Below are 14,517 nucleotides of genomic sequence, written 5' to 3'. Positions count from 1 at the left end.
CATAGTTCCAGGATAGCTAGAAATACATAGTGAGACCTTGCCTTAAAAAGAAATGAAAACAGAAAACAAAAAAACAAAAACCTTGAAGTCTGATGGTATGTGCATCCCATGCTCCCTAGATGCAGGCTTTCAGGGGATAGTAGGCCACTTCAGCTCCCCTGATTCCCTCTTCAGCTGGGACTCAGGAATGACAGGCGGTTCAAAGATTTAGAGGTCTGGGCTGACTATAAGCTGAAGGTCAAGGATGCTTTTTCTTTTTTGTATTTTTTCTTTCCTTTGAGACAGGTCTCACTGTGAAGCCCAGGCTGATCTTGAACTTACCTTTCTCCAGCCTCTGCCTCCTGGGTGCTGGAATTACACTATCATTCAGAATTCAAAACACATTCTCCAAACCCCATGCATTCAATCCCTATTGTGTTAGCCTTTTGCCCCTCACCCCTTTTTTCGGGAGAGGGCTATTTGTGAGTTTGAGGAAGGAGAGCAAGGTTACATAACATACTGCCTTGAAAACCGGGAGATGCACACCCAGAGAGAGAGAGGGCCAGAGAGATGAATGAATATGACCTCAAGATCATAGACTTGGAGTCCTTTGTGACAACATAGCAATGATGGGTAGAAGAAGTTAGAGCTTGGTCCAGAAGCGAGTGCTCAAGCAGAGAACAGCTGCAAAGACTCCGGACAGGAAGGAAGGCAGCCAGTGGCCGAAGTGGGTGCGTGTGTGGGGAGCAAAGATGCCTTTCGGACAGTACGACCTAGTTTTGTCTCTCATCCTCCACACTTGTCCACCACCTCAGTGACAGAGCAGGGACTTGGTGCTAAGGCATATTGTGAGGCCTAGACACTCTGAGAGGACCCCTCCCCGCGAGGGACTTCTAGGCGTCTGATCAGTATTCCTCAAAGCAAAGTGCCACCACCCGGTCTCGGGGGACACACCGGCTGCAAGCAAGCCCTGGGCGCCTTCCTCAGGAGGTGGGAAAGAAAGCAGTGCTCTCACCTGAGTGGGGAGGGAGAGGATGAGTGGGGGGATAGCCAGGCAGAGGGAGATAGGACCTGGACACCCCCCCCCCCCCCCCCCCCCCCCCCCCCCCGCCCAAACTGGAGTCTGAGGTCCGAGAGTCTGGAGTCCTAGTAGCAACACCCCGCCCCGCCGAACCTCTCAGGGCCGCTAGGGGGCGCAGCGCTCCAATGCTGGAGCCTATTCACTCCCGGGGCGGGGCTCCGGCGATCGAGCATGCGCACGCGTGGCGTGTCACGGGGCGGGGCGGGGCGAGCGCAGCGCGCCGCGGCTCTCAGGGCCTGGCTTCACGGGACCGCAACCTTCGTCGCATACCCGGCCCCGGCGCTACCCGGCCCGGCCCCATGTACCGCGCGCTGTATGCGTTCCGCTCGGCGGAGCCCAACGCCATGGCGTTCGCCGCGGGCGAGACCTTCCTGGTGCTGGAGCGCAGCAGCACCCACTGGTGGTTAGCTGCACGGGCACGCAGTGGCGAGACCGGCTACGTGCCGCCTGCCTACCTGCATCGTCTGCAGGTGAGTGTGTCCCTCCCAGCCAGGCCTCTCCCGAACCCCTTCACCAGTACGCAGAACTGATCCAGAAAGCCCAGCCAGGTTCTCCAGGACTACTACCAGACAGGGAGTTTGAGAATCTGACCTTAAGTCCCAAGAGCCATAAGGACTGAGACCCCAGGAGCCATCAGCGCCCACCGAAGACTAGGCCTTTGACATCCAATCGCAGGCCTAGAAAAAGCTTCATTCAGAGACTGTCACTCCAGGCACCCCTGTATCCACAATCAGAGCCTCCATATAAATAGAATTCCTTAGCTGTACCCAGAGACTCAAGTCCCCAAGACCCTTATTATTCCCCTTTACCAAGTCCCTAGGACTCCACACTCTCGTCTCCCTCCCCGCCCCATTTGGAGTCTCCACCTTTACCATAAAGACCACCGTGCCCTCCATGGACTCGGTGCCATCTGATACACCACCTGTTTACCCAGTTCTCAACCCCAAACCCTACCCACACACTTGGACCCCAGAGTCATAGGCATTCCCATTCCTTATTTGACCCCCCAATTCCCGTAATATCTCTGTATCCCGAACTCACCCACCTGTCCAAGGACTATTCCCTCCACCCTTTTGGAGGGAGCCAAGGCCCCTGCTGGCAAGGCTCCCTGGTACTGCCTCCACTTCCCCCAAACCCTCAGCCCTGAGTTCTCGGGTTTTCCTTCCTTGGAAATTTGGGGAGCTCCATCCTGGAATGGGAGCTGCCCACACTGTGAGGAAGTGAGCCTCCTCTGTGGCTTCCCGTTCTGAAGATGGCCTGGTTTCCTTCCAGTGGAGGCTGCAGCTCCAGTTCCTGTTTCCTCAGGAGTAGTCCTGTGGTTCTCCGGTTCATCTGTAGGAAGAAGGGGGGCCCAGAGCAGCCTGGCCTGTGCCAGGCTCCCGCCCTGCCCTGGACCCTAGCTATGGAAACATCCTGTCCCAGTCCAGTCAAGGACAGAAATAATATGCTAAAGTTGGAATTGTGGTGTGGTCTTACAGAAGGGGAGGGACCCTTGGTTCTGGGGGCTTCCTCACAGACCCTCAGTCTCACCTAGAGGTGCTTGAGGTCAGTTGGATCTGAAATGTGTCACGCCCAGCCCAGCGTTCTGAGCACTGGGGTCTTGTTGGGGACCTCCAGGGGATGTCTTGCCGCTTCCTTGGAGCCTGTGGATCTGCTGCCGCAGCCAGGCCAGTAGGGCTGGGAGTTCGGGGAGGCAAGAATGGTCTCTGCGCATCCCTGTCTCATTTTTACTCTACCTGTCGTTTGACTTTCTTCCTCCAACTTTCCCAGTATGCCGTGGAGCTGCGTCTTCCTGCTCTGTCTCTCACAGCCTGCCTCTGGGGCCTTCTCTCTCCACGTCTGTCATATTATCTGTGTATATATGTATTTTACTCTGTTTTTGCCTCCCCCAAACCCCATCCCTTGTCTTCTTGCCCCCTTCACCCCTGAACCTCTTAGGCTACATAAAGGACTTTGCAGACCCCTGTATCCATCTGCCCCCATCAGAGGAGCTTCTTAAACTTACTCTGGAACTAAGCGTGATGGCTCATGCCCACAGTCTCAGCATTTGGAAGGATTACCAGGAGTTCCAGGCCAGCCTGGGCTTCCAGTCCAACTTCGGCTGTACCGATTCTCATCTCAAAAAACCAGCCACCCGGCCAGCCAAAACAAACAACAAAACTCCACTCTGGAGTGTGTTCTGTTCTGCTCTGGGGTTCCTGTATACCCTGGTGGGCCATGTAGGCTGGCCAGTCCACAGCTGTAACCCACGTCTCCCTCCATGCCTGACTGTGGAGTAGAAAGGACTCCTGGTTGCGGAGGATGACAATATAGGCCAGGATCCAGGCCTGTCTTTCGAGTTCCGTCTTTACCACAGCACAGAGTGGCTTCCCAGAGATGGACAGCTTGGGAGCATGAAACGGGAGGTTCTTTTGACCCATTCTTACCTTCCAGTTGTCTGGAAGGGCTTTGTGGGGACAGGGTTGTTTTGGAGTGTGACCTTGGTTTTGTGAAGGACCAGCAGCATTCAGAGAGACTGATTAAGGATTCTAGACACTGGAGTCTTCCTTTTGGCATCTCGCTCTGGGCTCTGAGCCAACCCAAGGATAGGCTAGGTGTACATGCCTGGTCCCAATCTGGGATTTCTATGCTTTCGTTCTAGACCTATGGTTTTCAGAAATGCCTTTGCCAAGAGTCCCTGTATGAGATAAAATCCTGGGGGGGCGGGGATGTAAAGTGCCATCGCAGAGTCCACCCTGTGCCCCTGCTTTCTGAATCGTACAGTTTGAGCATTTCAGCCCATACTCCATTGTGGCTGTCTGCTAGTGTCCGCAATTCTAGATTCAGTGGGTCTGCCACCTAGTTCCAGCCCAGGCTGGGTCTGGGCTGATCAACCCCACTTGGCCCCCAGGTCTAACTGCCCACCTACCCTTAGGGCATGGAGCAAGATGTCCTCCAAGCAATTGACCGGGCCATTGAGGCTGTGCACAACACAGCCATGCGCGATGGTGGCAAGTACAGCCTGCAGCAGCGCGGAGTCCTTCAGTGAGTATCTGGGAGGTGAAGGGAACACCGCCCCTGAGCATGGTGGTGGGTGGGCTCCCTGCAGCAGCGCGGACTCCTTCAGTGAGTATCTGGGAGGTAAAGGGAACACCGCCCCTGAGCATGGTGGTGGGTGGGCTCCCTTATGGAGCCAGGTTAGGATGAGGTACCACAGAAAGGAATGGAAAGATGGAAGTAGGGAGACCTGTACTGAGGTCCCAGCATCCCACAGGTACCAGATGAGGACTTTGGGAGTAGGGAGGAATCTCCCCACCGTGATATGTCTGTCTCTCTATCAGGAAGCTGATCCATCACCGGAAAGAGACATTGTCACGAAGGGGTACCTCAGCCTCCAGTGCTTCCGTTATGACCTCATCCACCAGTGACCACCACTTGGACTCTGCCGCATCTAGGCAGCCCAATGGCATGTGTCGAACTGGCTTTGAACGGCAGCACAGCCTGCCCAGTTCTGAGCATCTTGGGACAGATGGAGCCCTCTACCAGGTATGGAGTGAGGGTATCTTCTAGAAGAAGGTGTGTGGGACTCAGACTTTCTCCAGAGACTTGAGGGGTCCATTTGGGTCACAGGGGCAGCTAGCAGCCTGTCTTCCCACTGACCCCACTTCCGTTCTCTCAGGTCCCACCACAGCCTCGCCGAGCAACACCTACCACCCCACCCCCACCAGTGAAGCGCCGAGATCGTGAGGCCCTGGTGATCTCAGGGAGCGGTAAAAGGGCTGGGCTGGGGTAATTGGGATGGGAGTACCCTGTGTTTGGGATAGTTGCTCTGCCCATGTTAGATAAATGGGAGTTCTGAACGTGGAGAAAATATAGAGACCCTGTGTTTGGGTGGTTGGGGGCTCTAGGCTTGCCGAGGAGATAGGGCCTAGCAGTGGAACTGGGTCCTGTACCAGGGTCAGGGTCTCTAGGCAGGGAAGCATTGGCCCTCAATGGGTTGCCTCAGCATAGCAGTTACTTTTCTCTCACAGGTGGCCAGACCATTGTACCCTTCGGGGGTAGTTCTGTGTCCAGTGGCTCATCAGTCAGCAGCACCTCCATGGACACACTCTATACCGGTTCCAGCCCCTCTGAGCTAGGTCCCAGCTGCTCTCCCACACCTCCACCCGTACCTCGCCGAAGTGCCCACACCACTGTGTCCCAGGCCCAGCCCTCTCCCTCCAAGGCACCATCCCCTGAGCCCCCTGCAGAGGAGGTGGTAGCTGATACAAACTCAGCCACGGATGACCTGGAAGCTCTGGACGCCCTGAGCCTGGAGACCACAGAAGAGAAGCCAGCTGCTGAGGCAGCTGTGCCAAGGACCATTGGGGCGGAGCTGATGGAGCTTGTGCGGAGAAACACTGGTCTGAGCCATGAATTGTGTCGCGTGGCCATTGGTGTCGTGGTGGGTCACATACAGGCCACCGTACCAGCCAGCTCACCTGTCATGGAGCAGGTCCTCCTCTCGCTGGTAGAGGGCAAGGTGAGGGTGGGCAGCGTGGCCAAGGAGCCTTCCCACCCTCAGCCAGCTTGCTAGTCCCACCCCACTCCTGCCCCACACATTTGTTCAGGCTGTCGTGACAGGTATCTGCTGAGCTTTGGCTCTTGGCTTTCATTTTGCTGGGTATTAGGGTCATTTGAGTTGACCCACAAAAGAGAAGGAAGAACATTCTAGACAGAGGCTCAGCCTGGACAAGGACCGAGAGGCAAGACAGAGCTTGGCTCATAGGAAGGAGGAATTGGAAGACAGTGGCTGACGTGGCTGGATCACAGGCAGTATGGGAACGGGAGGTATGGGAGCAGGTGCCTGAGGCAGGTGATAAGACCAGGATGAGGTGGGAATAGGGGAAGCTTCCTGCCACCTGGAGGGGTTTACCACTATCTGCTGGGCCTCCATCTGGGTGCAGGGAAAGAGCTGTCACAGGACATAGGTGAGAGCAATACCTTGCCCGCTTTGGACGTGTAGAGAAAAGGGGCTTGGGGAGCTAGGTGCCAACTTGGATGGTAGTGAGGGAGATGTGGGAGTTTCAAGATGGCTATGGTCCCATGACATAATTAGGACACTGGCTCAGGGTGTGGTGGCACACGCCTTTAATCCCAGCACTCAAGAGGCAGAAGCAGGTGGATCTCGTGAGTTCGAGACCAGCTTGGTCTACAAAGTGAGTTCCAGGACAGGACAGCCAGGGCTATACAGAAAAACCCTGTTTTGGGGGGAGAGGGGAAATGGTCAGGAGAAGGAATGGGGGTAGTGAGTCCTGGCTACCTGATGGGGTTTGGAAGGGCCAAAGGTGTTTCCTTAGGCTCCACCTCTGGTTTTGGTTGGAGTGAGTAGAAGGCTATAGACCAGTGGTATATAGGCCTGGGCTGGGTATAGCAGCTCGTGTCAAATACAACAGGCCTGGTGTCGTGTGGAATAGGAAGGAGGATTCTGAGTCACCTCCAAGGAGTAACAGAATCGATGCCTACTGCCTCATGGGAGCTACTCATCCAGGTCTAGGGGGAGAGTCAGGATGTTGGTGATTCCCACGGCTGTGTCTTAAACAGGATCCTGTACCAGGAGGTCAAGTCTGGAGTTGACCTGCCGAGTGAGAACTTTCATGGGACCTCAGCTCAGAGATAGACCTTGGAGGCTTCCTGGAGCTGGTGATACACAGGAATCTTACTCAGCCACACTTTGCCCTGTTCCCCCAGGATCTGAGCACAGCCCTACCCTCAGGACAGGTCTGCCATGACCAGCAGAGACTTGAGGTGATCTTTGCGGACCTGGCTCGAAGAAAGGATGACGCCCAGCAGCGCAGCTGGGCGCTGTACGAGGATGAGGATGTCATCCGCTGCTATCTGGAAGAGCTGCTGCATATCCTGGTATGGGGGGGACCAGCGACTCCACCCTGTGCCATCCCTTGTTACTCCTTAGGTCTCTTCTGCCCACGCATGCTCATCTCCTACTGGGTGACTCTCTCTTCCTCTTTCCTACAGACTGATGCAGACCCCGAAGTTTGCAAAAAAATGTGCAAAAGGAATGAGTTCGAGTCTGTCCTGGCCTTGGTGGCCTATTACCAAATGGTACGTATGGGGCAAGGGAGTGGGCACAGAAGGATGCGGGCAGGAGTCGGGGCACTGAGCACACAGCTTCTTCTGCCAGGAACACCGAGCGTCACTGCGGCTGCTGCTCCTCAAGTGCTTTGGTGCCATGTGCAGCCTGGATGCGGCCATCATCTCCACACTGGTATCCTCCGTGCTGCCTGTGGAATTGGCACGAGACATGCAGACCGACACACAGGGTGAGGTGGGGCAGGGGCTGCTCACTGCCACTGGGAGAGTGTTCCCACCATCTGCTGGGGATGCCCAGCTCTCTGGGGCTTGCTGACCACCTCCCCTCTCCCCCCCAGACCACCAGAAGCTCTGTTACTCGGCTCTCATCCTGGCCATGGTCTTCTCCATGGGAGAGGCGGTGCCCTATGCACACTATGGTAAGCATGCAGATTGCTGACCAACCAAAGTCAGAGGTAGGACCCACACAGGGCCCAGAGATCTGCCGACTATGGCCTGATAAGAAGAGGGTGTTCCCAAGGCTCACAGAAAACCAAGGAGGCTGGATTATGTGGGGAGGAAAAGTTAGGCCTGTAGATTTCTTTATGCTCCTTTTTCAGAACACCTAGGCACGCCCTTTGCCCAGTTCCTGCTAAGCATTGTTGAGGACGGCCTTCCATTGGACACCACAGAGCAGCTGCCAGACCTCTGCATGAACCTGCTTCTGGCTCTCAACCTGCACCTGACAGGTGGGGTGAGGCCCATATGGAGGGTGGCCTACCACAGGACTCTGTGGGCTCTGCACCCACACTCTTACCTTGTGTTCATCCATGTCTTTCCTCAGCTCCTGACCAGAATGTCATCATGACCGCCTTGAGCAAACACACCAATGTTAAGATCTTCTCTGAGAAGCTGCTTTTGCTTCTGAACAGAGGGGGTGAGAGCCTAGAAGCCTGCATGGGTACCACTTCAGTGCCCTGTCACTCCGTTACCTCCCTGCCTTGACTTCCCTAGTCCTCCAGGGTGACTCTGGGACCCCAAGTGGGGCCTCCGTTACTCCTGTGAACTTTTGCCTTCTAGATGATCCTGTCCGTATCTTCAGGCATGAGCCACAGCCACCACATGCTGTCCTCAAGTTCCTGCAGGACGTGTTCAGCAGCCCCGCCACCGCCTCCATCTTCTACCACACAGACATGATGGCACTTATTGACATCACTGTGCGGCAGATTGCGGACTTGTCACCTGGAGACAAGGTGCCTACAGGTTGCTGCAGTGGGGATGGGAGCTGAATGACAACCAGAATGGGGTGCGTGTGACATTGAGTGGAGATGAGGGGGCAGGACGGCTGCTACCAGCGCCAGGCCAAGTGCCAGTGGAAGGCTGTCCAGAGGCCAGGACAGGTATGTCAGAATTCATGGCAACTGTGTGGCAGTTGGAGCAGGACGCTGGAGAGAGTTGGGGTGGGGGAGATGAGGAAATGGGGGTTTTGCAGAGCCTTTGACGCTGTAGCTGTGTCTTAGGATTGCTCCTCAGAAGAGGAAGTAACTCACTGCCTTCCTGAGTGAGGGCTGATTGGAAGCCAGGAAGCCTGTGGTGTGAGTGGGTGGCGAGAGGACATTTGGGTGGTGAAATATGTCAGGTTGGGCTGTGTTGGTCGTGGACCCAGCAGACCTTGCTCCTGGATTAGTTTTGAGCAGCTAGGTGTAAGGAATGCCAGTGATTAGTGGAGGAGGCCCAAGGACTTTCTGAGAGAAGCATCGAGTTGTGTTTCGAATGGGTTATGATTGAGGACAAGGGCTGGAGTATAGCTCAGTTGATAGAGGGCTTGCTTTGCATCCATGAGGCCCTGGCTTCAATCCCCAGAACTGAAAAAAATAAAATATTTAGGAGACACCTGCAAGATGTTCAAGCGCCAGGGCACCAAGGAGGCTGTGGGTGAGTTGGGACTAGAGACCTATGGGAGTTGTCTGTTCAGACATGTGACAAAGCTTCCAAGAGAGTGTGACCACCAGGAAATTAGACAGATGCAGTCAGCAAGACACAAGAAGTTCAGCTAAGGAGAAACCCAGGAGCCAAACCAGGCGAGCAGGAGCAATGCACAGACCAGTGTTTAGAGCGGGAGAAGATAGGACAAAGAGGTAGCCTTTGCATTTGCCACGTGGAGAGCGGTGTGGCGAGCTGGCCCTGCCAGTGCACTGGAGGATCGAGTCTGAATGGAAAGTTTGGGAAATTTTGAAATTACTCGGGGAGTGGAAATGAGGAAGGACTTGGAAGGAAGCAGTCAATGAAGGGCACCCATTTTCTGTCCAGGGAGACAGACAAATGCAGGCAGGCGCTCAAAGGAAACAACATGGGGTCGGAAAGGGTCTGTAAAGGTGGGGGGTGCTGGTCCATGCTGACCAGAGGGAGTTCTCCAGGGAGCGTAGAGAAATGAAGCACGAAATGGAGAGAGGACCACGGCAGGAGGCGAGCAGCAGAGGCAGGGAACACATGGTGGTGGGCTCCACTGATTGTTCTAGTGAAGGCAGGTGGTCCTGAGAGCTGAGGACAAGAGCGTCGGAAAGCACAAGACCACCTGAGGTTCCAGAGCCCTAGAAAATAGGCAGGCCTACTGTAAGGACAACACAGCAGAGAAAACCAGTGGGATTGGATACGGGGGTCAGGGCACATGCATTGGGGCCTGAACTTTTGGATCAAAGCAGTGTTTCTTTCCTGGAGTAAAGGGCATGGGAAGGAAGTCCTTCACGTTGGGGACGTTTGGGGAAGACGAGGAGGCTGATGGTAGGTGTGTGGTTCTGCCTGTCTGAGATAGGCGGGAGATAAGAAGCAGGCGATTGGCTGCTCCTGTTGGATGCTCACAGGACAGATCTGCGTGAGCTGTGTGAGAGTAAATTGCTGTTTGAAGTCGTGGGTGTAATTAGGATCTTCTGGAGCAAGAGACAGGAAGAAGCCAAGGATTCTGACTGACATACATGAGATCTAGAGGACTTAGCACCATAGGACTGGCAGGACTTCCCAGGGCAGCCATATTCTGGGACTCTGTGGCTGGACTCATTCAGCAACTCTGAGGGCCGTTTTAGTGTTGACTACATTCTGGGTCCTAGAAATGCAGTTCTGGTATTTGAGAAGTGAAGCTGGTTTGTAGTCATGTGTCCATGGGGCAGAAGTGGCCAGTCCCTCCCTGAGAGCGATTGCAGTACTTCTCTGGGGTCTCTGAGCCAACCTGCTCTTCCCACAGCTGCGCATGGAGTACTTGTCCCTGATGCATGCTGTGGTTCGCTCCACATCCTACCTGCAACACCGCCACCGGATGTCAGACCTGCAGGCTACACTGCGGCGCATCCTGGCTGAGGAAGAGGCCTCACCCCAGTGCCAGATGGACCACATGATTGTCCAGGAGATGTACAAGGAATTCCCAGAGCTGGGAGAGGTCCCCAGCTAGCATTTCTTTTTTCTCCCTTCTCTGCAGCCCAGGACAGGGTGCAGGGAACGCGGGGGCTTTGCTTTAAGAATGTTCTGCACAGACTATGAGGGGATAAAGAATTCGAAGGAATGTGAGCCGGGCCCCTTACCTCAAGTAGAGTCGGTGTAAGGGGCCAAGTGTTGGTTGGGGACCACAGTCTGGGGATTCTACTGGGCAGAGGAAATGTGCAAGCTGAAGGCCCTCTGTTTGCTGATTGGCTGCCTCTTCAGCATGCCACCCCCATACCCATGTGCATACCCGGAGTCCTGCTGCTGCTCCAGGCTGGGCCACCGCCATCCCTACCCACTGCCTGGTCTGAGGCTTGGGCCTCAGTGAGCCATGTCCTGGGGATGAGGGGAGGCACCTCCCGCCAGCTCTGTTCTTTGCCTTAGCTTTGCAGTGAGTGTCGCTCATGTGCAGCCCTTACCCCTTAGGGACTGCTGTCCCCGGACTCCTACTTTCAACCCCAGAGGCCTTGGCCAGGCTGCTGCCTTGGAAGCGGGATTTCAAGACAGGCCATTCATCCTGGAGCCTCATGGATCAGGAGGATGGTACTGAGAAAGCCAATGACAGAATCTATTTTCTCTAGGAAAAAAAAAGTAGACCGAAAGCCATGTGTATTTTCCTATGTGCTACAGCTCTCCTTCCAAAATAAATCCTAGGCATCAGGAATTGAGCTTCCCTGTATGATCCTGGCATCATGGGTGGGGCAGATGGGGTCTCAGGACCTCACCACTCTAGCTTATACTGACATCTGCAGTCCAGAGAGGTGATGGCCTTGACAAGTCCTAAGGCCCTGTTCAGCCTCTCCTGAGGCCCAGCCAAGCCAGTGCCCCTGGGACACACTTGTAGTTATCTTTTGGGTTTCATTTATATCTTTTTGCTGACCATGGTGGTGCATACCTTTAATCCCAGCACTTGGGAGGCAGAGGCAGGTGGATACCCACAACTAGCCTAGTTTACATAGCTCCAGGCCAGTCAGGGCTACTTAGTGAGATCTTCTCTCACCAAAAATAAAATAAAGTTATCTAGTCCTGCACAGTTACAGCTATTCTCTGTTCCTTCCCTTCTCTGTCCTCCATGTCCCTCCCTCTCATGCTGGGGATAAAACCCAGGCCTCACGCATGTGCCCTGCATAACTAGTCTAAAATGGAGCAGGCCCTTCTCCCAGATCTGCTCTCCCTAAGCGTGCTGGCCCTTACTATTGGTCCACCATGATTTCTTGTTTTGTGACCTCAACAGAGATCTTACCAGTTCTGTATTGAAGGAATCTGTTAACCAGGACCAGGATGGGGTCAAGGGTGCACTCCTGCGTTATTAGAGGCCAGAGATGGATAAAACCTCATTCCTTTCAGGTCAGCATGGTAGCTCTTATTAAAGTGGGTAGGGGAAAAGTGAGGGCCCCCAGACTAATTAAATCTGATTTTTCAGGTCTTTCTTACCTGAGGTCCATATTCCTTATACAAATCTACACACCCAGAATTGTATCAGGGTGTTGAAAGGCAGGGACTGGAGAAATGACTTAGGAAAGTTCTTGCTGCCTCAGTTTGGATTCCTGGCACCAATGTAGAGAGCCAGGTGTGGTGGCATGTACTTGAGTTTATCCCCAGGACCCACAGCAGAGAAGCAGCTCCTGCAAGCTGTCCTCCCCATGCGTGCTCTGTTGCATCCTCGTAAAATGTATTTTACAAAAAATGGGAGGTGGAGGAGCTGAAGAGATGGCTCAGTGCTTAAGAGCATCTACATTTTTGGGGAGGATCCCAGTCCAATTCCAGCACCCACATCAGGAGTCTTAAACAACCTGCTGATAACTCCTCTAGCTCCAAGGGATCCAGTGCCCTCTTCTGGCCCTTTCGGGGACTGCACAAACACTCAGTGCCTATACATACACACGTGATTAAAAGTAAAATTTTTCCCTTAAATAAAGGAACAGTTAAGAGCACTGGCTGCTCTTGAAGAGGGCTTAAATTTGGTTCCCAATACCCATTTCCAGGGTATCTAGTGCCCTGTTCTGACCTCTGCAGGCACCAGACACAAATGTAGTGGGCACATACATATATTTTAAAATGTAAATAAAAATTTAAAGGTCCAGAGCAATAGAGAAAGACACGTTACCACCCTGTAGCCTTCACACAAAATAGGCAGTAGATAGAGGCTCAGGGCAGAGCCTTAACTCGTTGTTCAGGAAAGTGTGGCAGGAGCATTCTCCATAGGAAACCTGTGGGGTAGAGGGAATCTCAGCGATCTTCCAGGCAGTGGTCCTCCTTAGCCACTGGCTCTATCGGACTGCTGAGCTTGCAGGCTCCTGGTGGAGGGACACAGCCTACGCCCTGCACATCCAGAGTTAATGAGGCTGATTTCCAGCCAGCGCTGTTTTCACTGGAGTGCTGCAGGCGGGAAACCATTGTTCTCAGGAGACAACGCAATTCAGTGAAAAGCAGAGGGTTCCTGGGAAGCTGAGGCAGCAACATCAAACTGCAGCAGCTGTTTGCTGTGCTTTCTGTCTTGATGTACAGAGACCTGTGGGTAGAGCCGGGCTGTTCTGTCCTCTGTCCTAGGGCTGGCTCCTACATAAACAATGTAGCGCTCCAAGAAGGCCACACCTACATTTGCAGGACTGTCTAAGGGATCCTGCACACATCAGCTGGGCAGTGGTGGCTCACGCCTTTAATCCCAGCACTCCAGAGGCAGAGGCCGATGGATCTCAGTGAGTTTGAAGCCAGCTTGGTCTACAAAGCGAGTTCCAGGACAGCTGGGACTGTTACACAGAGAAACCCTGTCTCGAAAAACAAAACACACACACACAGTGAGAGAGAGAGAGAGAGAGAGAGAGAGAGAGAGAGAGAGAGAGAGAGAGAGAGGCAGAAGTCCTAGACAACAGTTACATAAATACTGGGTCATGTTTCCAAACATTCTGGGGGAGGGACAGGACTCCTTCAGCGAATACCCTGGCGATGATCTCATAACATAGAATTGTAGCCATAATGGTAGATTATGGTGAGCCAAAAGACTCCTCTCAGGAAGGGAAGTCAGACACACCTCTCCAGCTGCTTGGAAAGATAGATGTGGGATGTGACTAGGCAGGAGGAAGAGGGACAGAGAACACTGCCAATAAAAGGCAGCATTTGGATGGGCTTAAGAAGCAAAAGTGAGGGCTGGAGAGATGGCTCAGAGGTTAAGAGCATTGTCTGCTCTTCCAAAGGTCCTGAGTTCAATTCCCGGCAACCACATGGTGGCTCACAACCATCTGTAATGGGGTCTGGTGCCCTCTTCTGGCCTGCAGGCATACGCACAGACAGAATATTGTATACATAATAAATAAATAAATATTTAAAAAAAAGAAGCAAAAGTGAAGCTGGGTATTGTGGTACACGTCTTCAATCCCAGCACTTGGGGGGCAGAGGCAGGTGCTCTCTGAGTTCAAGGCCACCTAGTCGGCAGTGCAAGTCCCAGGGCTACATAGAAAAAAACTGAAACAACAGCGCAAAGACCCTGACTTAATAAATTGAGATAGTGACAATCCAGACAAGAAAGGAATATCACCGGCGCTTGTGCTCACTTAATCGCTGGCTGCTCCTTCCCTTCAAAGGCAATCCTTGATAAATTCTGTCATGGAATCATAAACTCTGGCTTCTGTTTCAACATCTGAGGTTCATTTTCTATAGTATATGACTGCAGTTTGCTTATTACCAATGTTGCCTGGAAAATACTCTCAGCTATGTATCCACTATTGATTACAGTTGTGGCCAATTCAGGAAACAAGGTTAGCTCAAAAAAAAAATCAGTACCCTTCCTATATATATGTGATAAGTGGGCTGAGAAAGAAATCAGAGAAACATCACCCTTCCCAATAGCCACAAACAATATAAAATATCTTGGAGTAACTCTAACCAAACAAGTGAAAGACCTGTATGACAAGAACTTTAAGTCATTGAAATACGAAATT

At 53.2% G+C, this 14,517-nt stretch overlaps 1 protein-coding gene across 2 annotated transcripts; it reads left to right on the top strand.

The window, feature by feature from the left end:
- Positions 1-1,251: 1,251 nt before the first annotated feature.
- Positions 1,252-11,659, top strand: Nckipsd (NCK interacting protein with SH3 domain). 2 transcript variants are annotated; one of them, XM_041677546.1, is made up of 13 exons: positions 1,252-1,530; positions 3,975-4,084; positions 4,381-4,585; positions 4,719-4,809; positions 5,071-5,561; positions 6,770-6,940; positions 7,055-7,141; positions 7,221-7,359; positions 7,468-7,548; positions 7,729-7,857; positions 7,953-8,045; positions 8,189-8,361; positions 10,347-11,659. In XM_041677546.1, exons 1-13 carry the CDS (start codon positions 1,360-1,362, stop codon positions 10,548-10,550), a joined length of 2,145 nt encoding a protein of 714 aa, XP_041533480.1. In that variant the 5' UTR covers positions 1,252-1,359; the 3' UTR covers positions 10,551-11,659. The 2 variants fall into 2 exon arrangements, with proteins under 2 accessions (XP_041533480.1, XP_041533481.1); XM_041677547.1 differs by having other exon boundaries at positions 1,422-1,530; positions 3,951-4,084.
- The last annotated feature ends 2,858 nt before the right edge of the window (positions 11,660-14,517 follow it).

Source organism: Microtus oregoni, unplaced genomic scaffold, assembly GCF_018167655.1.
Source record: "Microtus oregoni isolate MIOR12 unplaced genomic scaffold, Mior012 000028F_ref0000031, whole genome shotgun sequence".
Classification (NCBI taxonomy): Eukaryota; Metazoa; Chordata; class Mammalia; order Rodentia; family Cricetidae; genus Microtus; species Microtus oregoni.
The sequence above is the reverse complement of the archived record's forward strand: the minus strand, read 5'-3'. Positions and strand labels throughout refer to the sequence as shown.